Source organism: Alligator mississippiensis, chromosome 14 (genome assembly GCF_030867095.1).
Source record: "Alligator mississippiensis isolate rAllMis1 chromosome 14, rAllMis1, whole genome shotgun sequence".
Classification (NCBI taxonomy): Eukaryota; Metazoa; Chordata; order Crocodylia; family Alligatoridae; genus Alligator; species Alligator mississippiensis.
The window spans coordinates 30277612-30297493 of NC_081837.1; the positions used below are offsets into that span (position 1 = coordinate 30277612).

At 42.7% G+C, this 19882-nt stretch overlaps 1 protein-coding gene across 5 annotated transcripts in view; it reads left to right on the plus strand.

Annotated features, from left to right (window-relative positions):
* PPP1R12B (protein phosphatase 1 regulatory subunit 12B) overlaps positions 1–19882 on the plus strand; it is a 181880-nt gene that overhangs the window by 50892 nt on the left and 111106 nt on the right. For 4 of the 5 annotated variants that reach the window (XM_059717218.1, XM_059717219.1, XM_019492481.2 and 1 more), the window contains 6 exons: positions 1321–1439; positions 6493–6652; positions 9091–9235; positions 11704–11778; positions 12714–12793; positions 13801–13946. In XM_059717218.1, coding sequence (XP_059573201.1) covers positions 1321–1439; positions 6493–6652; positions 9091–9235; positions 11704–11778; positions 12714–12793; positions 13801–13946 — 725 coding nt within the window. The remainder of the gene's footprint in view (positions 1–1320; positions 1440–6492; positions 6653–9090; positions 9236–11703; positions 11779–12713; positions 12794–13800; positions 13947–19882) is intronic. The other variant, XM_059717220.1, reaches the window with a different exon arrangement.

Genomic DNA, 19882 nt, shown 5'->3' on the forward strand with positions numbered 1-19882 from the left:
ATGGTGGTAAAAGGTTGCCAACCACTGGTCTAGTCGGTTCTTTAAAAATCAGATATTTAAAAGCCCACTAAACAAAATCTCCCAGTAAAAGCCTTGGCTCTCATGAAGCTTCTCACTTCTCTGAGCATGCTTGCTGCTTTTTCAAGGATTGAATTAATGCTGATTTCACGATGTTCAGTTTGCCCACGTAGGATTAATAACCTTCTTATCTACTGTTGGAAGATCTTCCCCAGTACTTGTTGCTGTGAGCTAACAAGTTTACTGTGGGGTTCTGTTTAGGGAAACAGAATAATTGGAATCAAAGAATTGCAAAGCTAAGCAGTTGCATTTTGAGCTGGGCTTCTGAAAACAGACTGGCTCATGTACAAGAGCAAATAAAGAAAAAGTGCTGTTAGCACCTAACTTGCTCCTTCACTCTGCATCGTAACCCAAAAATTGTTTTACACCGATGACTTTTGTATTCCTTGCTTTTTTAAACGTGGCTTTTATCCTTGGCTCTTAGTGGCCCGTGCATTATTGCACAATGGGGAATGGCATGCTTCTTTTTGTAGAAATAACTAGGATGAGGAAACACCAACTGGGCTGCATAACATTTAATTGAGGCGATTTAGTGGGAATTCAGACACAAAATAGCAGACTTCTGGCACAAATGCTTTCATGATTTCTGTGCATTGTGAAACACCTTCCAAGATAACATGTAGCTAATAAGAGCAATGAATCTGTTGTTTGAGGCACAGCTGCCATATTTGCATCTGAACCCAGAGTATACAGAAGTTTCTAGGGTGTTTAAAACACATTTTTATGATGTTTATTGCTTTAGATATCCTATTACTTAGAAACTTTGAATACTAATTACCTTTATGAATCTTTTCCTGCCCCTCTCCCATCCTGTGTACATGTGTGAAATGCTCCAGAATTTTACTTCTCTGTTGTATTCAAAACACATGCAGGCTGAAAGAATGCGACAAATATAAAAAACGTATTGAAGACCAGTCCTGCTTGTTCAAAGCTCCTTTTGAAGTGCCAGCACAGGCATATTGCTAAATGAACTGGGGCTTTTTGACTAGTTATGTCAAGTAGCAACTGACATAGCATAGAACTAGCAACTGCTTGCATGGACCTCTGAGTAGAGAGGAGAGAGCCCTTAACAATTAGTAGCTGGGTGTTTAGATTTGAAATTGAGGCTTATGAAACAAGTCCCAAGTAAAACTATCTGGGATTAGAAAGCAAAATTATTCTTTCCTGCTGTTCAGTCTGCTGTTTTTCACTTGAATTTTGGCCACAAAGTCTAATAAGTTGGTATGGGTCTTAACTGTGTAGGTACTTAATCAGCCATGGAGCCAATGTGGCTGCTGTGAACAGTGAAGGTGAAGTCCCATCTGACATTGCAGAGGAAGCAGCCATGAAGGACCTGCTTTTGGAGCAAGTAAAGAAACAAGGTAAATGCAGCTGAATGTTTGAATGTGCATTCTTTGGATCTGTAGGGACCTTTTGTAAGGAAACTGCGTGGATTGAGCACCCTGATTAAAAAAAACAAACCAAAAACCTGATCCCTGGCCCATAGAGCAGCAGAACAATTTAATATTGACAGCAGGGTATTACAACAAGTGTTGCAAGGGTGGTTGTGATTTGTATTTTTTTCTCTCGGGTTAGGTTTAATTCTGGTCTCTAGTGTCTGTAAAAGTTCTCTTCAATGAGACTTATTAGAATATTTTCACTCCATTCTAAGCAAGAAAAAAAATATAGCAACCTGGTTCTTCATGGTTAGTGACAAGCCTTGTCTTCACTGGTGCACACATCTAATATTTGTAGACTGCATTAATACAAAAAGTAATTGTATGTTGTACAGCATATCTTCGCTTGAAAGTGATACGAGTTGCACTGGTGTAAGGATGCCTTTTACAATAGTGACTTGTTTCTGCTAGGAGTTTCCATCCATGTAACAACACTGCTGTTAGCATGCCAACATACAGATAAAGCCTAAATATGCAGTAAACTCTAGGGCGCTCTCTGCCCTGACTGTTTTTGAATTGGTATAGCTATGCACTTGCAGTATGACTACCCCTGCAAGATGGCAGAGCTCTAAGTAGAGTCATTAAACAAGTTTATTTGTAGACTTAGGAAGATCCCACTGCAGTCCTTCCAATTTTGAAGCAACCACAGTGGTTAGAAATTCATCCTTTATAAAAAACTAAAACTTAAATTCTTGACTAATTGGTGGAGCTCTGGCCTCCAAAGGAAGTTTTCTAGTTCTCACTAGCAGTTGGAAAGCTGTAATTGTGTAGCTTAGAAAGAAACTTGAAAGCCTGCCTAGAAGGTTCAACCAGGAGTTTCTATGGAAAATGTAACCTTTTTTTGAGTTTGATTACATTCCCTTGGAAACAAGACCTATTTAACTCAGCTTAGTTGTTGCATAGCTTACTAATGATGTTGGTGCTGCCTTAGTTTTGTGTTCTGGAATGAATCCAGCCCTAACCCACATATGCTGTTTAGGCATTATGCTGACTACTTTGCGCCTAAGTTATCTTTGAGGTAGGATCTTATAGGGCAGGGGTAGGCAACATTTTTTGGCTGGAGTGCCAAAAAACACCATAATGCCTAAGGTGCAGGTGTGCCGGCATGGCAGAAAAACAAAATGCGGGCAAGGGGTACATGGCAGGATGCCCTGCTTGTGCCCCTTGCCCCCAGCCCTACTGCTCCTTGCCCCCCCACCCAAAGCCCATGCCCCTCAGCCCAGCAGGGCTTGCAGCAGCCCGGGCTCCTGGCTAGCAGCAGCTCCCCAGAGTGGGGTCTGGCTGCAGCTGGGAGGCTCCAAGCAGCTGTGCCAGGCTCCGGCATCAGCTGCGCACCAGCGCATGCAGGCATGCCCTGGAGTGGGTGGTGGGGGAGGGGCCTGAGGCAGTGTAGCCCCAGTCTCTCCCCTGCTCCCAGCATGGAGGTGATGAGCCCAGCACAGCTGTTTGTAGCTAGCCCAGGCTCTGGGCAGCTGCAGCAAGCAGCGGGCAGAATGTAAACAGCTGTGCTGGGCTCATCACCTCCATGCCGGGAGCAAGGGAGAGACCAGGGCTGCACTGCCTCAGACCCCTCCCCAACCGCCTGCTCCAAGGCATGCCTGCACGCACCGGTGCGGAGCTGGTGCTGGAGCCAGGCACAGCTGTTTTGGAGCCTCCCGGCTGCAGCAAGCCCTAGTTTTGGGGAGCTGCTACCAGCCGGGATCCTGGGCTGCTCCCAGCAGGTAGCTGGGACGCTGCAAGCCCTTCTGGGAGCAGCATGGGCTCCGTCACTGGCAGCAGCTACCCAGAGCTGGGGCTGGCCGTGGCGTGCCAAGCAAAATGGCCTTGCGTACCACGCTTGGCACGAATGTCAGGGGTTGCTGACCCCTGTTATAGGGACTAGTCCCCTGTTACTGCAAGCAACCATAACACAATACTTTCAGATGGAATTTATAAGTTAGAGAATGGTAAGTTAGCATGTTTGAGCCCCTTCTGATAAGTGTGGCGAGACCAGTCTGGATGGTAAAAATCTTCAAATTTCTGGTTTTAATTTATTTATGGCTAGTTCATTCCTGTTTTGGTTTTCTGCCATCTTTGTCAAGTAGCTTAAATAGTTCTCCTTGGTGCTGTTTATCCCTTTCAGGTATTCATAGAGTGATTGAATCTCTTCTCGGTCTCCAATTTTGCTAGGCTAATAAAGCCAAGCTCTATTAGTCTCCTCGTTAAATAGGCTCTGCACTTCCTGATCATTGTAGGAGCCTTTCTCTGTGCCTGTCCCCACTGGAATTCATCTTTCTTGGACATGGGTGACCAGAATTATATGCAGTGATCTGTTTGAGGTCTTACCCAGTGCCTTGTGCAAAACACCTCTCCTCACTCCCTTAGGCTAGGGACAGACATTCAGAAAGCCTGAGCCTGAATTGATTCAATCTTTGCAGGTTAGTGTAACCTGGCTAGGCTAAATCAGTTATGTAACCAGACAGACATCCCAGAAATGTAGGTGCATGCTGGCAGTGGCTCAGGCTAGAAGCTGGCGGGTGCTAAAGGAGGCCTCCCTTCCCCAGGGCTGAACTGACGGTGGGCATGGGCAGGCAGGTCTCTGAGATTAGGGAGGGGTGTACCCCCCCTCCCCCAATAACAGAGCATTTGTTATCAGCATTTAACACCCAATCAGAAAACAAAGCCTTGCTCATTACAAGCTCTAAAATAGCTTTTTTCCAAAGGAAGGAATGCAGGGACATTACCATCTGAGTTGTTGATTACCTCCAAAAAGCCCTAAGCAGACACTGTCCTATCTGTCTTACACAGCATTAGCTAGCATACCACCATGCTGGCTACAGTCCACGCTGTGGGAGAGAGGAGGAAAGGATCTCTGCTTAAGCAGCAAGTGTTAAGGAGGGTGGGGGGGAGGGAACACTGGGAAGTCAGCAGACCCTGCTGTGCCTGCAACTCTCTAGCAGAGCTCTGGCCAGGGAGCAGAGGAAAGGGGCCAGCCCTGCTGTGGAGCAGAGCGCCTAGCCCAGAGAGCATGCCGGGGTGCTGGGGGGTGTCTGGTTTAACTTAAACCAGCAAAGGGTCTGGTACAGACATTGCATGAACTTGTTTACCCAAATCAGTTAAGTCTGATACTACATTCAGCCGGGTTTATCTCAAACCAGGTTCAGCCATTTTCAAACGGGTTTATGTGCACTGAACATCTGTTCTGTAACAGACTTAAACCAGTTTCTGATCACTTAAACAGGTTTATGTGTAATGTCTGTCCCTAGCCTTAGTGGTATATTTGCACTATAGGTGCCACACACTGGTGGCTCAGTGATCCTGAGATTAACCTGTAAATCAAGATCCATCTCCTCCCTAACTTTTGTAGTTGACCAGCCCTCAGTTACTATAATTCTTCTATATTCAGTTACTTTTTGGTCCACCTCTGAGTTAAATGAAGTCTCCTGTCATCACCAAATTTCATAAGCTTCTATTTCTTGTGCCGTGGTCAAAAAATAGCTATATTGGTTCCAGGACCCACCCTCAAAGGACTTTTGTAATAACTTTTTCTTAATCCAGTACTTCTCCTTTCAGGGCAGCTTGTCTCCTTTTTGTACATTATGAAAAGGTGCAGCTAGCAATTTTTGTACTATGCTGTATTTTCTCTGGTTTAACTAATTTATTTGACTCTTTATGAAATGCTTGACCAAAGTCCAAATGAGGTTTACTACATTTCCTCTATCTAAAAATTTAGTTGCATTTAATTATTCTGGCACAGTTTATCTTTGGTAAATCCTTGCTGTATTCAGTCCCATTTTTCATTTACCTCCAGGTCTTTTTCTTCCAAAACTTGTTCCAAAGCCAGCATAGTTTTGAGGTCAGAGTAACAGGCCTGTAGTTACCTTGAGCTTTTGCTTATTTAAATAGATGTACTAAGTTTGTTGTTGTCTGGTCAGATAGTACAACCCTAGATTTGATAGATTTATTAACTTCTTGCTGCCAAATTTGAAAATACAAGATCTTGTAAATCAAGTGAAGTGATTCACAGATTCTTCCACTCTTTAGCACTGATGAAGCCTCACCTGAAGTAATGTATCCAGTTTTTGGGCCCCAGACTTCAAGATGGATGTGCACAAATTGGAAAAAGTTCAGTGGAGAGTGACAAAAGTGTTTGGAGGCCTGGGAAACATGACTTATGAGGAAAGACTGAAAGAGCTTGGGTTATTCAGTTTGAAAAACAGAAAACTGGGGAGGGGATCCAATAAGTTTTCAAACTCCTGTAAGGGACAGGACTTGGGCAATGGCCTCCAATTGCACCAGAGGAAATCTAAGTTTGAGATTAGGAGGAGCTTTCTGACTACGAGGGTGGTTAAGCATTTGAACACGTTACCGAGAGAAGTTGTGGAATCTCCATCCCAGGAAATTTTCAAGAACAGGTTAGACCGGTGATTCTCAGCAGGATGCCATAACACCATAGGGTCTTTGAGAGTCTTTCACGGGTGCCCCAGCATACCACACAATCTTAGCACTGTTAAGTGTGCAAACATAATTTACAAGATAAACCCAGAGATATCAAACAGAAATCAGTAGTGTTAAAAATATTCTGACCTGTTGTGGCCTTTCTGAGTTCTTCTCAGCAGAAGAAGTGCTTTATTGTTTTTCTGTGGTCAGAAAATGAGTGAAAACAGAGCTTGCATTTTCTGAGGGTGCCTTGAGTCTAATGAGGTTGAGAACCACTTGGTTAGACAGACGCTTGACTGGGGTGGTTGTCAGGGATGATTACTGACTTGAGCACAGGGCTGGACTAGATGACCTCATGAGGTCCCTTTCACCCCACTTTTCTATGAACCTCTGTATTCATAGAGTATATGCAGCAGTTTTCCTACTTCATAGAAAACTTTTACTAACTTTGTGGAATATATTTCTAAATGGTCAAAAATAATGTTAGACTTGCTTTATATGTAGTATGAAAATATTAATGTGAGCCTTTCTTTTGTCTGGTTGTCCTCTGCTTCTATAGGGCTAGATCTGGACTTGGCAAGAAAAGAGGAAGAGCAACAAATGCTGCAGGATGCACGGCAGTGGCTAAACAGTGGGAAAATTAAAGTTGTAAAGCAATCCCGCACAGGTGCCACTGCTCTTCATGTAGCTGCAGCAAAGGGCTACTCTGAAGTTATGAGGTAAGAACTCCTTTGTATTGGTCAGTGCATAGCGTTCAGTTTTGTTGAAATGTGGGATGCTTCTAGTGCTGCAGTTGAGGGTGGGATTTGTTTTCTGGGGCAGTGTGGTAAGGGTTCCAGGTTGGTATTTCTGGAGGCTCTGAAGAGCTATGCATCGAACACCTATTTTTCATTTATAAATGTAAGTAGCTCAAATGATGCCTATACTGAACACCTGGCTAGAAGCAGGGCCCCTTTTTTTCCAGTGCAGTCTCCATCTCATTGAGCTACCTTCCCTTTGGTGTGTTCATCTTTTGGCTTCACTTCCCTTTCTGGCTGCCTACTAGGCCAGCTTCAGGAGTATGTCTGTAGAGTCCATTGTTTAATGCTTAGCCTCTTGTTAGCGCACTTTTACAAGAAACAGTAGATGAAGGTTGCAACCCCTCTGGGCCAGGGGGGGCCTAGAACCAGGTTTCCTGCTTCCTCAGCAAGTGACCTAATCATTTAGGCTATTTGGCTAAAATGTGGGAGGGCCCTCTACATCCTCTGACAGCAAGCATCTGCCAGTGTGGTGGGTGGGGTTTGGTGACTACAATTTTGAGACTTAGTGCTGAACATGTGCTTGAGCAGTGCTACTCTCTGTGCATCTGTGCAGCCAGAGTGTGGCCTACTAAGCATGCTCAACAGGAAAGTGCTGGACATATATAGCTAAGTAGAATTCAACCTGTGCATGAGAACCAAAAGATCTAGTTAGGGGACTAGGTAAGTGCCGCTTAAGCACATGGAGGTGAAACAGGATTTAGTCTTTTTATCAATTGCAGGGTCAACTCTCAGGTCTCAGGACCAAACCCAAAGAGCAGAGAACCAGGAGCTAGGGAACTCTGAATAAGGTACAGAATTGCTGTATGACCTCAGGCTTTGTAACAGCCATGTTTCTCCCTTTCTCCTGCTGGATAATCAGGTTCAAGTGAGAACTCAATGATGTAAAACATTTCTTTTTTTCATAAAGAAACAAATTGTTTTGATGTCTCAAACAGTAACTTTATGGTTTGACACAGTGAAGCATGTGTGTAAAAGCAGCACAAATGTCACCTTTGCTTCCTGGATTGATAGCATTATGAAAGCAGCATACTTCACTTATGATCAGTTAACTGATTCAGACCATAGAGCTTCTGCTGTGACTTCCCAAAATATTTAAGCTTCTGGGTTCTCAGCATCTTTGAAACTGAGAGTCTGTTTTGATGCTTAAGCATGGTGACTGAAAGGTGGTCTTACTTGCTCCCAAATAATTTAAGCATCTTTGACAATAATATCCTGAGGACTGAACTTCGAACACTATTTTAGAAAATTTTGACCTTAAGAATTTTTGCCAAGTACACTGGCACCCAGTTATGAAGGAGAATGTCAGAAAAGCTGCCTGGGAAAAAGACTTGCTTTACTGTAGAAGTCCTGTCTACTAAGTTATATTGTCTGAAATCCTGACGAGGGTGTTGTATTTGTTCATTAACTCGGCCTTTTTTAAATCTGACTTGTGTGTTGTTTCTCATTAACTCATTGGTCAGTCACAGGCAGTAACTGCTTCCCCCTTGGTAGTCCTGCCTCCACTGACTCTTTACAGACCCTAGAGTACAGTTGTGATCTGCGGTAGGGCCTGTGTCAGACTTCTCTAGTCTGGAAATCACCTGTTTTTTTGTTACTGTGGCCTCTACTGGGACTTTTCTGTTTTTTAAGCTGCTCAGGGTTTGTGCTGGCTCTGTTATGCGGAATGTCCCCAGGCTGCAGAGATCATTTTTGTCCTCCTTATCCAATGTAGGCTTCCCTAGACTGCTGCTGCTCTCGTGTTTCACAGTGCTGTTGCCTAAGGTTTTTCCAAACTTGCCAGTCACTCTGCACTGTCAGAATACCCTCTTTCTTTGACAGTAGCTTTGTTTGGTCCTTGCAGGGTTTCTGTCCTCAAGCTGTTTGCTTAGTGGCCCCTGCCCAGAACATATTTAGTACTTTTGTACACAAAGTATCATTTAGAATAATGGGATTTCTGGTATGCAAGGCCTTGATTGGCTTCTTGCGGCAGTTGCAACTACTTTTTCTCCCTGTGTGCTGTACCCAACAGTTCCAAGTGTCAGGAGCTATCTGGCCAGATGATCCCAGACTAGAATACAATGTCTTCCTAGGGAACTGGTTTTCCCTTTTTGGTTCCACCAAAGCCAGTTTGCCATTCAGCACATGTAAGCGGGTTTTTACCACACAGGTATATTTCAGGTGGTTAGTGCAGTGTACAGGGGAAGGGACTTGACTTTTGTCATATTGTCCCTTATCTGTTATGACAGTAAACATGCCCAGAAGATTCTTTAAGTACGAATGAAAATATAAACCAGTTAAATATTTACCATGCTACCTGTTGTGTGTCACACGGTATGTACCCTTGTGAGTAGGGAAATCATTCTTATTTCTTTCCTTAGGCTCTTGATCCAAGCGGGGTTTAATTTAAATGTCCAGGACAATGATGGCTGGACTCCGCTCCATGCTGCTGCACACTGGGGAATAAAAGAAGCTTGCTCTATCTTGGCTGAGGCATTGTGTGATATGGACATCAGGAACAAGCTGGTTAGTGAGCGTTATACTGTCAAGGCAACATTAGAATTGCATTGAGTTTCTGGAAGCTATAAACTAAACTTTTTTGTACGGAGATACACTCAAGCCTTTCTTGCCCATTCAGCCCAGTAGTCTGACATGCTGCCCAATGCAGTTTGTTACATGAGTTAAATAAAACAAAGAGTTTTAATTAAAAAAAAATGTATTTTTTAGAGGTCACTGCTGGGAACGCTGTGAGGTGAATCTTAAGGATTAGGAATTAGAGAGGAGAATGTAAACTAACCCCTATCCTGTTAGAAGTTAGGTCTTGACCACTTAAACATGGACAAATATCAGTGGTTTGAGGAGTTGGCAGATACGCTTAGGTGAGGAAGGTGTGTGTATGAATGAAAAATTGTTACAAACTACATGCTACTTTCAGAGCTGCATATTATTATATATTTAAATATACCCATCCACCTCATTTTAAATAATGCCTTTCCCAATATTTATGGTATTTTGGAGGAGGGGGTTGTTTGCCTATATTCACTGGTGTGAAATGCTTCCTGCTGAAACTGAACCAGTGTTGATAATGACCGTGTCTTGTAAGTGTAGCCTTCACCCACTTCTCTGTAAGACCTCAGAGAATAAATCTAGTCAGGAGGATTTAATGTTTGACAAATGTCCGGCTGGGTGTGTCATTTACACAAATGTGGTAAGTGGCATCCGTTTGTACTAGGAACTGATTTGAAAGAAGTGATTCTTTTTGGTAAAAGTCATTATGGAGAGACAGCTGTTTGCCATGTGTACATGGGGCAAAATTGTCTAAATGCTGTGAGGTGCTTTCACTTGCGCTGAGACCAAGTTTTCCTAAGGTAAAGAAGTAGATGGGTTTCAGGGTTGGCCCTCAGTATTCCAAATGGATGTGTGCGCTCTCTATTGCAGTGGATTATAAAGAACAGTTTCAAAATGAATTGAATTTGCTTTTACTAGCTAGTGTTTATAGAGTCATTTGAGTTGAATTTTGATGATGATGTGTAAGGGAACACCAAACATTATTGCTTAATCTCTCTAACTTGTTAAAATTGCAAACCAGGTAATTATCATTTGAAAACCTAGTGGGCATTCCATGCTCTGAAATTGAATAATTAATTTTGCATGCTCTATCGTAACTGATGTATGAAGCTTTAAAAAGGGAAAGGCTTATAGCTACTTGCTGCTGGCATTAAAGGCCAAAAAAGTAGTGTTGGGTGCAACATGTAAATAAGGGATTATCATATGCTAACTCCTAATAGCTTCACTCTAACAGTCACGGGTCCAAATTATTAAAAGTGGTTTCAGTGCCTCAGTTTTTCAGTATTGTTTCATACACCTTTTTAAAAAGTGTTGACCCCTCCCTGCCCCCCCCCCCCCCCCCCCCCCCCCCGGGTGCTGATTTCTCAAATGTAATTTATTATGCATTTAAAAAAAAAAAAAATCTAAACAGTACCTTGCACTTTCTTGAAGCATCAGGTCTTTTTAAAGTGCCTGAAGTAGTGCACCCAAAATCACTAGTTACTATTGCAAGCCTTGCCCATTGTAACTAGTCAGTTAACAAGTTGTTTTATGTTGTATTTTTATTTGTATGACACAAAGCATGTTATGTTTTATTTTTAGCTGTATGATCATTTGCTTAAGGCTCATATTGCAGATAAAGCCATGCAAGCAGACTCTTTACTATCGTATGATTCTCATTGCATTGTTAGTTGATCTGCAAAATTCTTTAATAGTATTTTAATAACTGCTGTAAATTAGTGAGGCTCAACTATAGTATTGCTCACTTTGAAAGTGAAATTGATCCTCGTGCATCTTGTGATCTTGCTTGAGGGCTGTAAACTCATGGGCAGTAGTTGGCTTTTCAATCTTCTCTTGATTAGTAGCCATCAGCTTTAATTATTAATGAACTGTTAATTAAGATGAAAAGTGAAGCTGATCTCTTGCCTTATGTCGCGAGATGTCCTTCCCTAGTTATTTTATATCAACACTACAGGACAGAGCTGTCCAATTTTTGTCCTGTTGATTGCTACTTTGGCAGCTTGCCTGGAACTTAAAGGACATATTAATGAAATAGAAAAAGATGAAGTCACCATCCTGCTTAGCATACATAAGGTACATTTTGTGAGTACAAGGATCCAAATACTATAGCTCTTACTTTAACTCATTCCTCTGATTTGCACTTCATAATCAAGATGAGTGGCTATGGATTGAATTGTAAAACTGTAATTCCTGGTAGAAGTAAGTAGATATAACAGACTGGCAACAGCTGTTTCCTATGCATCTTCTTCCATTAGTTACCCAAGTAGTTTTGGAGGAGAAGGTGTTTTTTGGCAGCTTACCTAGTGCTGTTCCTTCTTCATTTTTTTTTTTAATGGTTCTCTACTGGTAAACATTGCTCACATGTTAAAGAAACAACATTTAATGGTGCCTTTATTTTTCCTCTCCCCATAATTATATGTCATCAGGGTCAAACACCATTTGATGTGGCTGATGAGGGACTGGTTGAACACTTAGAGATGCTGCAAAAGAAACAGAATGTGGTGAGTTTCTGACTGACCTCTTTCTAGCCACCTATTAATGGGTGAGTAACTTATACAACAGTGGGGGCAAGCAATTGTGGCAGGCATGCCACAAATTTGGCCTGTACCCCTCCTGAGCACCTCTCTCATCCCCTTCACCTGCCCCGTTGGCTGCTTTGCTTTCTGCTTCCTACCCTGTACTCCCTGCCTGATATGCTGCTGTGCTTTCTGCTTCTTGCCACTGCTGCCAGTCTCCTCCTCAGTTTGTCATGTGCCACACACGCAGGCTGCCTGTTCTACTTGTGACTTGTGTCCTGATGGTTGGCCACCCCAGTTCTAAAGCATACTGTCTCAGTGGAGGCATGGAACTGAGTGCCAGCATTTTTTAGAAAATAACTAATAGGAGGACATTAAAACAACTTCAGTTGAGCAGTGTTCAAAGTAATGATTTAATTGCAATCCATCTTTCTGCTGTATCTTAAAATGCTTCTGGCTTGTGTGAGTTACCTTTATTCATTTATTCACATATAATTGCATTGCTGGTGATAAACTTCTATGTCACTTGGCCAAAGCACTTCAGTCACTGGTGCATGGCTTAATAGGGCAGTCCATAAAGGCCAGCATTTGATTTTGGCCTTAGGCAGTGCTCTACTCCATCAGCACTGCTAAAGTTCTGTTGGAGTTCCACTGACATGCCACTGGAATATAACAATGCACCTGGTATATAATTATGTTCTTGCAAAAGTTTTGACCCAGGATACACTAGAGTCTGCCATTCTAGATAACGTAGCTGGCAGACTTGCCTGTCACATTAGGGCACAAAAAGGCAGTTATGAAAGGAGAAGGCATTTTTTCTACAGTCAGGTTTGGTGTGATAACTAGCCACTAATGCTGACATTGCCTGTTAATGTATGTCCTTCCCATTGTTTCTTTCAACTTCTTGAACTTTTTCACAGCTGCGCAGTGAGAAAGAGACAAGAAACAAGCTAATTGAATCGGATGTGAATGGCAAACTTCAAAGTGGACTCTTCAAAAAGTAAGATACTTTACTTAATGACAAAGTTTCACAGAATGTAAAACAATTTGGCTGCAGGTGTCTTGGTAGTCTGGCTTGACCTCATTCAAAAAATGCATCTACTGCAGCACTTCTAGTTTCTTCTTTCAAATACTAGCTCTCTTTCTTGCCCATTTCGTTGATATAGACTTTACTCTGAGGCACCCTTTTCCCCATCTGAATGGTGGTGCCCTTGCCATCTTGGAGCATGCAGGAATGGGAGCACTGCCAGTAGTGAGTGTCCTGTGTTAGATAATTCTGGGGTGCTGAGGTCAATAAGAAGATGCATTTGTAAAGTTGCCTCTTCTAGATGTAGTCAATTAGATCCTCTCTACATAGGTAAAGGTGGAATGGGACCTAATGTGCAATTCACACAATTGTGCCTCCTGGCTGGAGGCAAGCTCCCATGGCTGGGGCCCCATGCAGCCCAGTTGTAGAGGGTGCCTTACACATCCCTGGGGCTGGAGGATCCTCGCTGCAGTGATCTCCCTGGTCTGGGGATTTCAAGCATCCCTGAAATGGGGGGATTGCCAGGAGGCATGCTACGAGAACCCAGCATCCACAGCTGTGGGATTATGGGTCCTGGTAACTGAGGGGTGCTGCTGGGACCCAGAATCTGCAGCTGCTGGGGCTGTGTCCCAGGCAATTGAAGGACTTGCGGCCCCAGGTGGCCAAGTGCACACCTGTGCCTGGGAGCCCTGTCAGCTGACAGGGGAGACCCTGCTACACATGCAAATTTATAGTTTGATAGCAACCAGTTATTATACATTTTTTAGGTCTAACTTTATAGTTGGTTTGAGCTTTTATTGTGTGATAAGTATTTTGCATGTATAGCTGGTCTCAGGGTAATTGCACAGTTAACCAGTTAATTGTGCAATACCTGTAATGTGTACAAGGGATCTTTATTTCTAGGTTCCTTAAGAGTAAAAGCTCAAATAACTTGGCAAGCCTTAAAACTGTTTTATGTTTTGTTTTTATTTTTTTTTCAGTAAAGAGAAGATTCTTTATGAGGACGACACTTTGAAGTCTGTGGAAACAGAAGAAGAAAACAAGGAGTCCAGCAGTTCCAGCTCTGAGGAAGAGGAAGAAGCTGAAGAGGATGAGGCTTCAGAATCAGATATTGAAAAGGAGTCAGGTAATCTGTAGTAGAACTTTGAGATTTGATAATTATCAAGTTGTAATAAGACATCAATTTTGGACACCCATTGGGCACTTCTACATGAAACATTTACTGTGCAGTAAATTACTTAATTTTTCAGTAAACATCTCTGTGTCTACATGTGTACCCTATTAGGCTGGAGTAAACTAATTTACTTTGCAGCAGAATAGTACTTGCAAATACAGGTACTTGTAAATACAAGTACTATTCTGCTATGGAATAAAAAAAACAAAAAACAAAACTCCGCAGCAGCACACGTGTAGATGCTGCCCTGGCTGGCTGGGGCACAAGAAGCTGTCTGCTGGCTAGCCCTGTGCTGAAGCATCCTTGTGCCCCACCCAGCCCCTCTGCAGCACATTGAGCTGGGAGGAGTAGCCCTGGGCTTATCCCCTGAGCCCCCTGCTAACCAGGGATGCTTTGACCTGGCTTAGTGTGCTGTACTCCCAGGTGCGGACGCAAATGGTCTGGAACAATAGATTCCAGAGCAATAAGCTCTGGAGTTTGCTTCACATTAATACGCATGTGTAGACGTGCCCATTAATTTTTAAAGGAGAGAAACTTCTTGGAAATGTTCTTCAAATGTTTTGAGATACTAACTAAATCATGGGTATAGGATAGGGTAGAGAACCGTATAGTAAAATGTACTGAAGTTCTTGGATTATGTTCTTGTTAATATAGAAGACCTAACTTAACTGGTCTTCAGATTATTTATCTAATAGGGGTCAATCCTTTTTTTTAAACACACAATTAGAATCTTATCAGAAAATTGAAATTGCTAGAAAGCAACATGATAGAATTTAAAAGTACCTGTGATTGTAAGTGCCTTTCATACAATTTATTTTAATCTATGCAAGATCCCATTAAAGGTGTGGAAACTTTTCACCTTCACTTTGCTAGATGTTCCAAACCAGCAGCATTGTTTTAAATACTACATAACAGGGACTGACTAACTTCTTTCTGATTACTAGCTCCAAGTCAGCCTGATGTAAGAAATTTTGGAATAGGTTTACACTGTTCATAAGTTCTGCATTAAGCAGTGGCTTTTTCTCAGTGTAAGTGTATTTAAAATGCTTTGGATTTTTTGATAATCATCCCACCAGACTATACAAACTTTGTGGGAGGCTAAATATTTCCAGTTTTAGCTGCTTGCATGTCTCCTTTAAGAGTGAAAATGTTGATAAAAGTTCAGGGAGACAGTAGTCTGCTTATTGCACCTGTTGATCCAAGAACTGGACTGAAGGTACCTATAGAAACTGATATTCTAGTTAACTATTTCAGTGACCCTTAAGAGAGGGTATTCAATATGGTAAAAAATAAAGAATTGGGAAACATTTTTATGGAGGGGGAAAACAAGATTCTAAACTTCTTTGAGAGTAATGACAGTTTTCTTTGCTGTTACCACATAGAGGCAAGAGAAGCCTTTTCTGATCTTGGTGTGTCTTCTTTAATCATATATTGGGTGTGTCTACATGTTCATTAATGCACTTTTGATAATGTGCATTAAATTCAGTATCTCCACTGTGAGGTACTAGAAAAAGGTGTGTTAACTTATTTTAATCTGCATTACTGAAAGTGGACAGTTTTCTGTGACTAGGCTAATGTGCTTTAAAGTGCACATGTAGACATGCCTATTGAAAAGTAATGAATTCACAAAGTAAAGAGTATAATATCAAGCTTCATATTAATGCAGATTGCTGCAGTTCCACGCTGCTGACTTAACAACAACTTAGGGATCCTTAATTAGTTCAGAGCAGGGGTGTCAAACATTCGGCTGCGTGTGGATTTAGCCTGCAGAGCCCCATGATCCAATCCCAGATATAGACCCCTGGGGCCACCACTGATGCCTCCAAGGGGAAGAAGAGAGGTGCAGGGACTTGGGAGCACCTGTTACCTCACCTGCTTACCTCTCCTTTCACTTCTCTATCTCTCTGTCTCCTATCTCTGTGAGGGGAGGGTGGATGGAGTTGATAGGGTACTCCCCATGGCTGGTGCTAGGGGAGGTGGCAGCATTTTGGAACATTTCAGTGTTTTGAAATGTTCTAACCAGGAACAGCATAGAGCCATATGGGTGTGCCCTGGCTGAAACATATCCTTTTAGAAGTGGTTTCCAAGTGTTTCACTTGTTACATCTTTCCACACCTGAAGTTGTTAGGTCAGAGTTGACCTGATTTTGTCAACTCTTGGTATAGTGTAATTTTTCTCCACATTGGAAATGCAGGTGTATATTTTAATTGCTGACTCGGATCAGTACAGAAACTCTAGAAGGCAGAAAGGCCCACAGGGGTTTTTATCTGGCCCTTTATTTCTTACTACTTAACAGCAGGTGCTCAGAACAGAGTATCTGATCTGCTCAGAGTGAGTGGACCAGGAAAGTGAAATCGAGAAACTCCCTGATCCCTGAGGAGTGGGTAGCAGTACAAAAAAAAATCTGTTACATCTTTGTGTACTAGTCTGTTTCGGACTCAGTGGCATATACACAAAAGAAAAATCTTTCTGGTGATGTTCAAGGGCCCCAGACAATCTTGGGGTTTGGTTGTGCTGACTGTCCCTGTACAGGGATGACTGTCCCCCCTCTTTTTTTGCATTTTGAGAATTGTAGATCACAATTGGTACTGGAACCCTTTTTCAGATTCAGATAATGAATATTCAGATATGTAAATTAATGCTGGCTTCCTGTGAATTTGCAAAATGGCTGGTTGCAGTCACGTGTGCAAATTAGGTAAACACATTCACGGCCATCATTCTTTGAAAACCTAGCACATGACAGTACCGACTGTCCAGAAAAGCCAGGAGTGAAAAAAGCCACAAAGCAAGTAGATGCCTATGCCTTGACAGTTTGTTTGTTTGTTTTTTGGGGGGTTTTGCTGAGAAATATAGGGAGCACCAACATTTGTTGAATCCCAGATACAGCACTAAAACAATTGTCCTTTACACTAAATACGCTGGGGTACATCGGAAGAAGTGCATTTAAAAAAAAATCTAATGGGAATTTTCTCTGCTGTACTCCTCCTTTATATACAACATGCTTCTTCCCAGTTCTAATATTTATATAGCTTCAAAAGTCTTCATGAGCTTTAAAGTTATAAAGGTCACTAGCTTGAAGAGTTTAAGGTTTAGACTGGAAAAACAAGCAATTAATGGGCATCTCAGCATACCGAGCTAATTTGAGACCCCTGTTAAACTAAGCATAGGGTAGAGCACAGATATGATAAGAGCTGGAGTGGAAGATACTAGTGAGAAGCTGAGTTGAATTTTGAAGAGTGTCCTTTTGCGTGGTTAAATAATTTTTGTAGAATCTGTATAGTGTGAGGATGACATAATTTGAACAAGAAGCACCGAATTGCTGTAGTGTCTCCTGAGCAATATTCTCTTTGAAATAAACTTTGCTCACTAAGCTAAGGGAGCTGTGACCTTAGTGTTCCCATTGCATTGTACTGGGACCAGTGTTTAATGACGAAAACAGATCTACAAAGACAGAAAGTTCTAAATGTAATGAACAGTCAGCACTGAGAAGGTTTTATATATTGTCAAGAGAAAGCATCAGCTTTACTGAGAGTTCTTTTTGGCCGAAGTTCTCTATGGTAGTTCTTTGTGGCCGAAGCAGTGTTACTGGGTGTGTACAAAGCCTGTCACAATGGTGTTGCATTTACGGTTGGTCCTTGGGCGCTACCACAATAAGTGTGATTAAAATCTACTAGCTGATTATTTATTATTAAGGTTTTTATCAACTATTATTAGAGGTGCACTGACGCATCGTTCTGATATCAGCTTGGCACAGATATAAAGAAAATTAATTGTATCAGAAATCGGCCTGATGTGGCTGATAATTTGGCCAATAAATACCTGTGCCTATGCGCAGCCACAGCGCAGCACATAGGTGACAAGGAGCGCAGCCCAGCAGCTTGGAGGGGTGCATGCAGCTGGTCAATCTGTTGTGGTCGAAGGGGAGGAAAGGGAAGTGGGGGTGCAGATCAATGCCCCCTGCTCTGAGAGAGGGAGTGGGGCGGAGCCTGGGAACAGACACTGCTCAGCCGGGTAGGACGGGGTATGGGACGGAGCAGCGGCTCGTCTGGGGGGCATGGCTCCTGCCACTGTGCACGCTCTGGGAGGGTGGGTGGGGGAGAGGCATGTGCCCCGAATCTGTGTGGCAGGTGGGCTGCAGCTGTGGGCTGGGGCCAGGGCTATGCTGGGGTCTTCCCGGCGTGTGGGGGCTATGCTCAGGGGCCAGAGCGGTGAGGGGGGGGGAAGCTACAGCAAAATTTGGGGTGGCTACAGCCCCTCCCCCCCAAGCGCATCTCCCAGCGCTGCCGCTGCCTGCCCCAAGCGCAACCCCAACACGCTGGGAACACAGCTCTGAGCACAGCCCCGAGTGCAGCCCCCATGCACCAGGAAGAGCCTGGCGCGGCCCCAGCCTCAGCCCGCAGCTGCAGCCCATCCCACACCACCCCACTTAGATCTGGGGCATACACCCCCTGCGCCCTGCCGGGTTACCTACAGCAGCAGGAGCCACCTGCCCCCCATCACTCCCTGGATGAGCCATGGCTCTGTCCCATGCCCCATGCTGTCCAAGTTGGGTAGCACCTGCCCCAGCTGCACTCCCTCTCTCGCTGCAGGGGCCATGATCTGCCCCCCCACGTCCCTTCCCTCCCACCTCCCTGTCTGCCACAACATACTTACCAGCTGCATGCAGCTGTATTGGAAATCAGGTCGATATTGGCTGATATACCTCCTTAAAAATCTCTATCGCTGCACCCCTATTATATTTAATTCAACTTGGAATGTTTCCATTTTGAAAAATCTTGTGATGCCAAAATACAGAACCAGACTTTCAACATCTTTTTTTTAAATTTATGAATTGGAAGAAACTGAACCAAATCCTGAAGCCTTTTCCATTTAGTTGGAAATTAGATTCTTGTTTTGTGGATTACACAGCAATAAAAGTCTTCATCTTCTGAACTTTACATTTCTTAAAATTACTAAAACCCATTGTTTTGCCAGTGCATATCTACTAACTCTGTGATATATCTGCTAATAGTTTTAAAGGGACTCTGCAGTCCCAGTGCTCCTAGTTATATCCCTTTCTTCCCAATCAAAATGTCTGAGGGATAAGATGCCAAGCTAGATATTTGTGAATTTATCGCATCCCCCATCCATCATTCCTAGATCTATCATTCTCTCTAATTGTTTAATAGTTTTAATTGCTCACTTGGTTTCTTGTGTCCTTTTGATAATAAAGGGTACTGTCCACTTTATTCTGGGGTTGAGGCATTTGGAACAGGGAGATCAGGCTCTTCACAACAGAATATCATGTTGAATGAACTCTGTGTCAAATCACATGTGTGTAATAGGCTACATTTTATTGATTGGAGATGTTTCATTCCTTAGTATGGACCTAGTTATAACTGTTTATATTAAAAGCTATTTCTGTATAAGGCACTTTCTCAGTGTAAGGCTAACAGCAATAGTCATTTGTGGAGGAAGTATGTACCCATATTTTACAAGGAACCTTTATTGAATACTTTTACTATATGGCAAACAATTTATGTGGAGAAGGTTTTTATGGTACAGTGGACATTTTGTGGCAGCCTGTATACACAGCAACCAAATTTGCCGTCAGTCTGCCTTGTCCGTGTTAGGATAGCATAAACTTGAGTACTGTAGAGAGCTGGGCTGTCTATACCAGAAGCAGATAACATGCAGAATATAAATTATGGCACTCAAGGTAGCATCTCAGCCCAACACTCTTAGTAATATTAACAGAATCGTAACACTTTATTTCTCATCAGACTGACTCAATATGCAATCTGAAATGCATTCCTAGACATCAGGAGTATAGGAGGGCTTTTTGATCTCCTTTTTTGATTCTCTTTATCTTTTTATGATTACTTGACTAGCAAACCAGTAATGAGTGA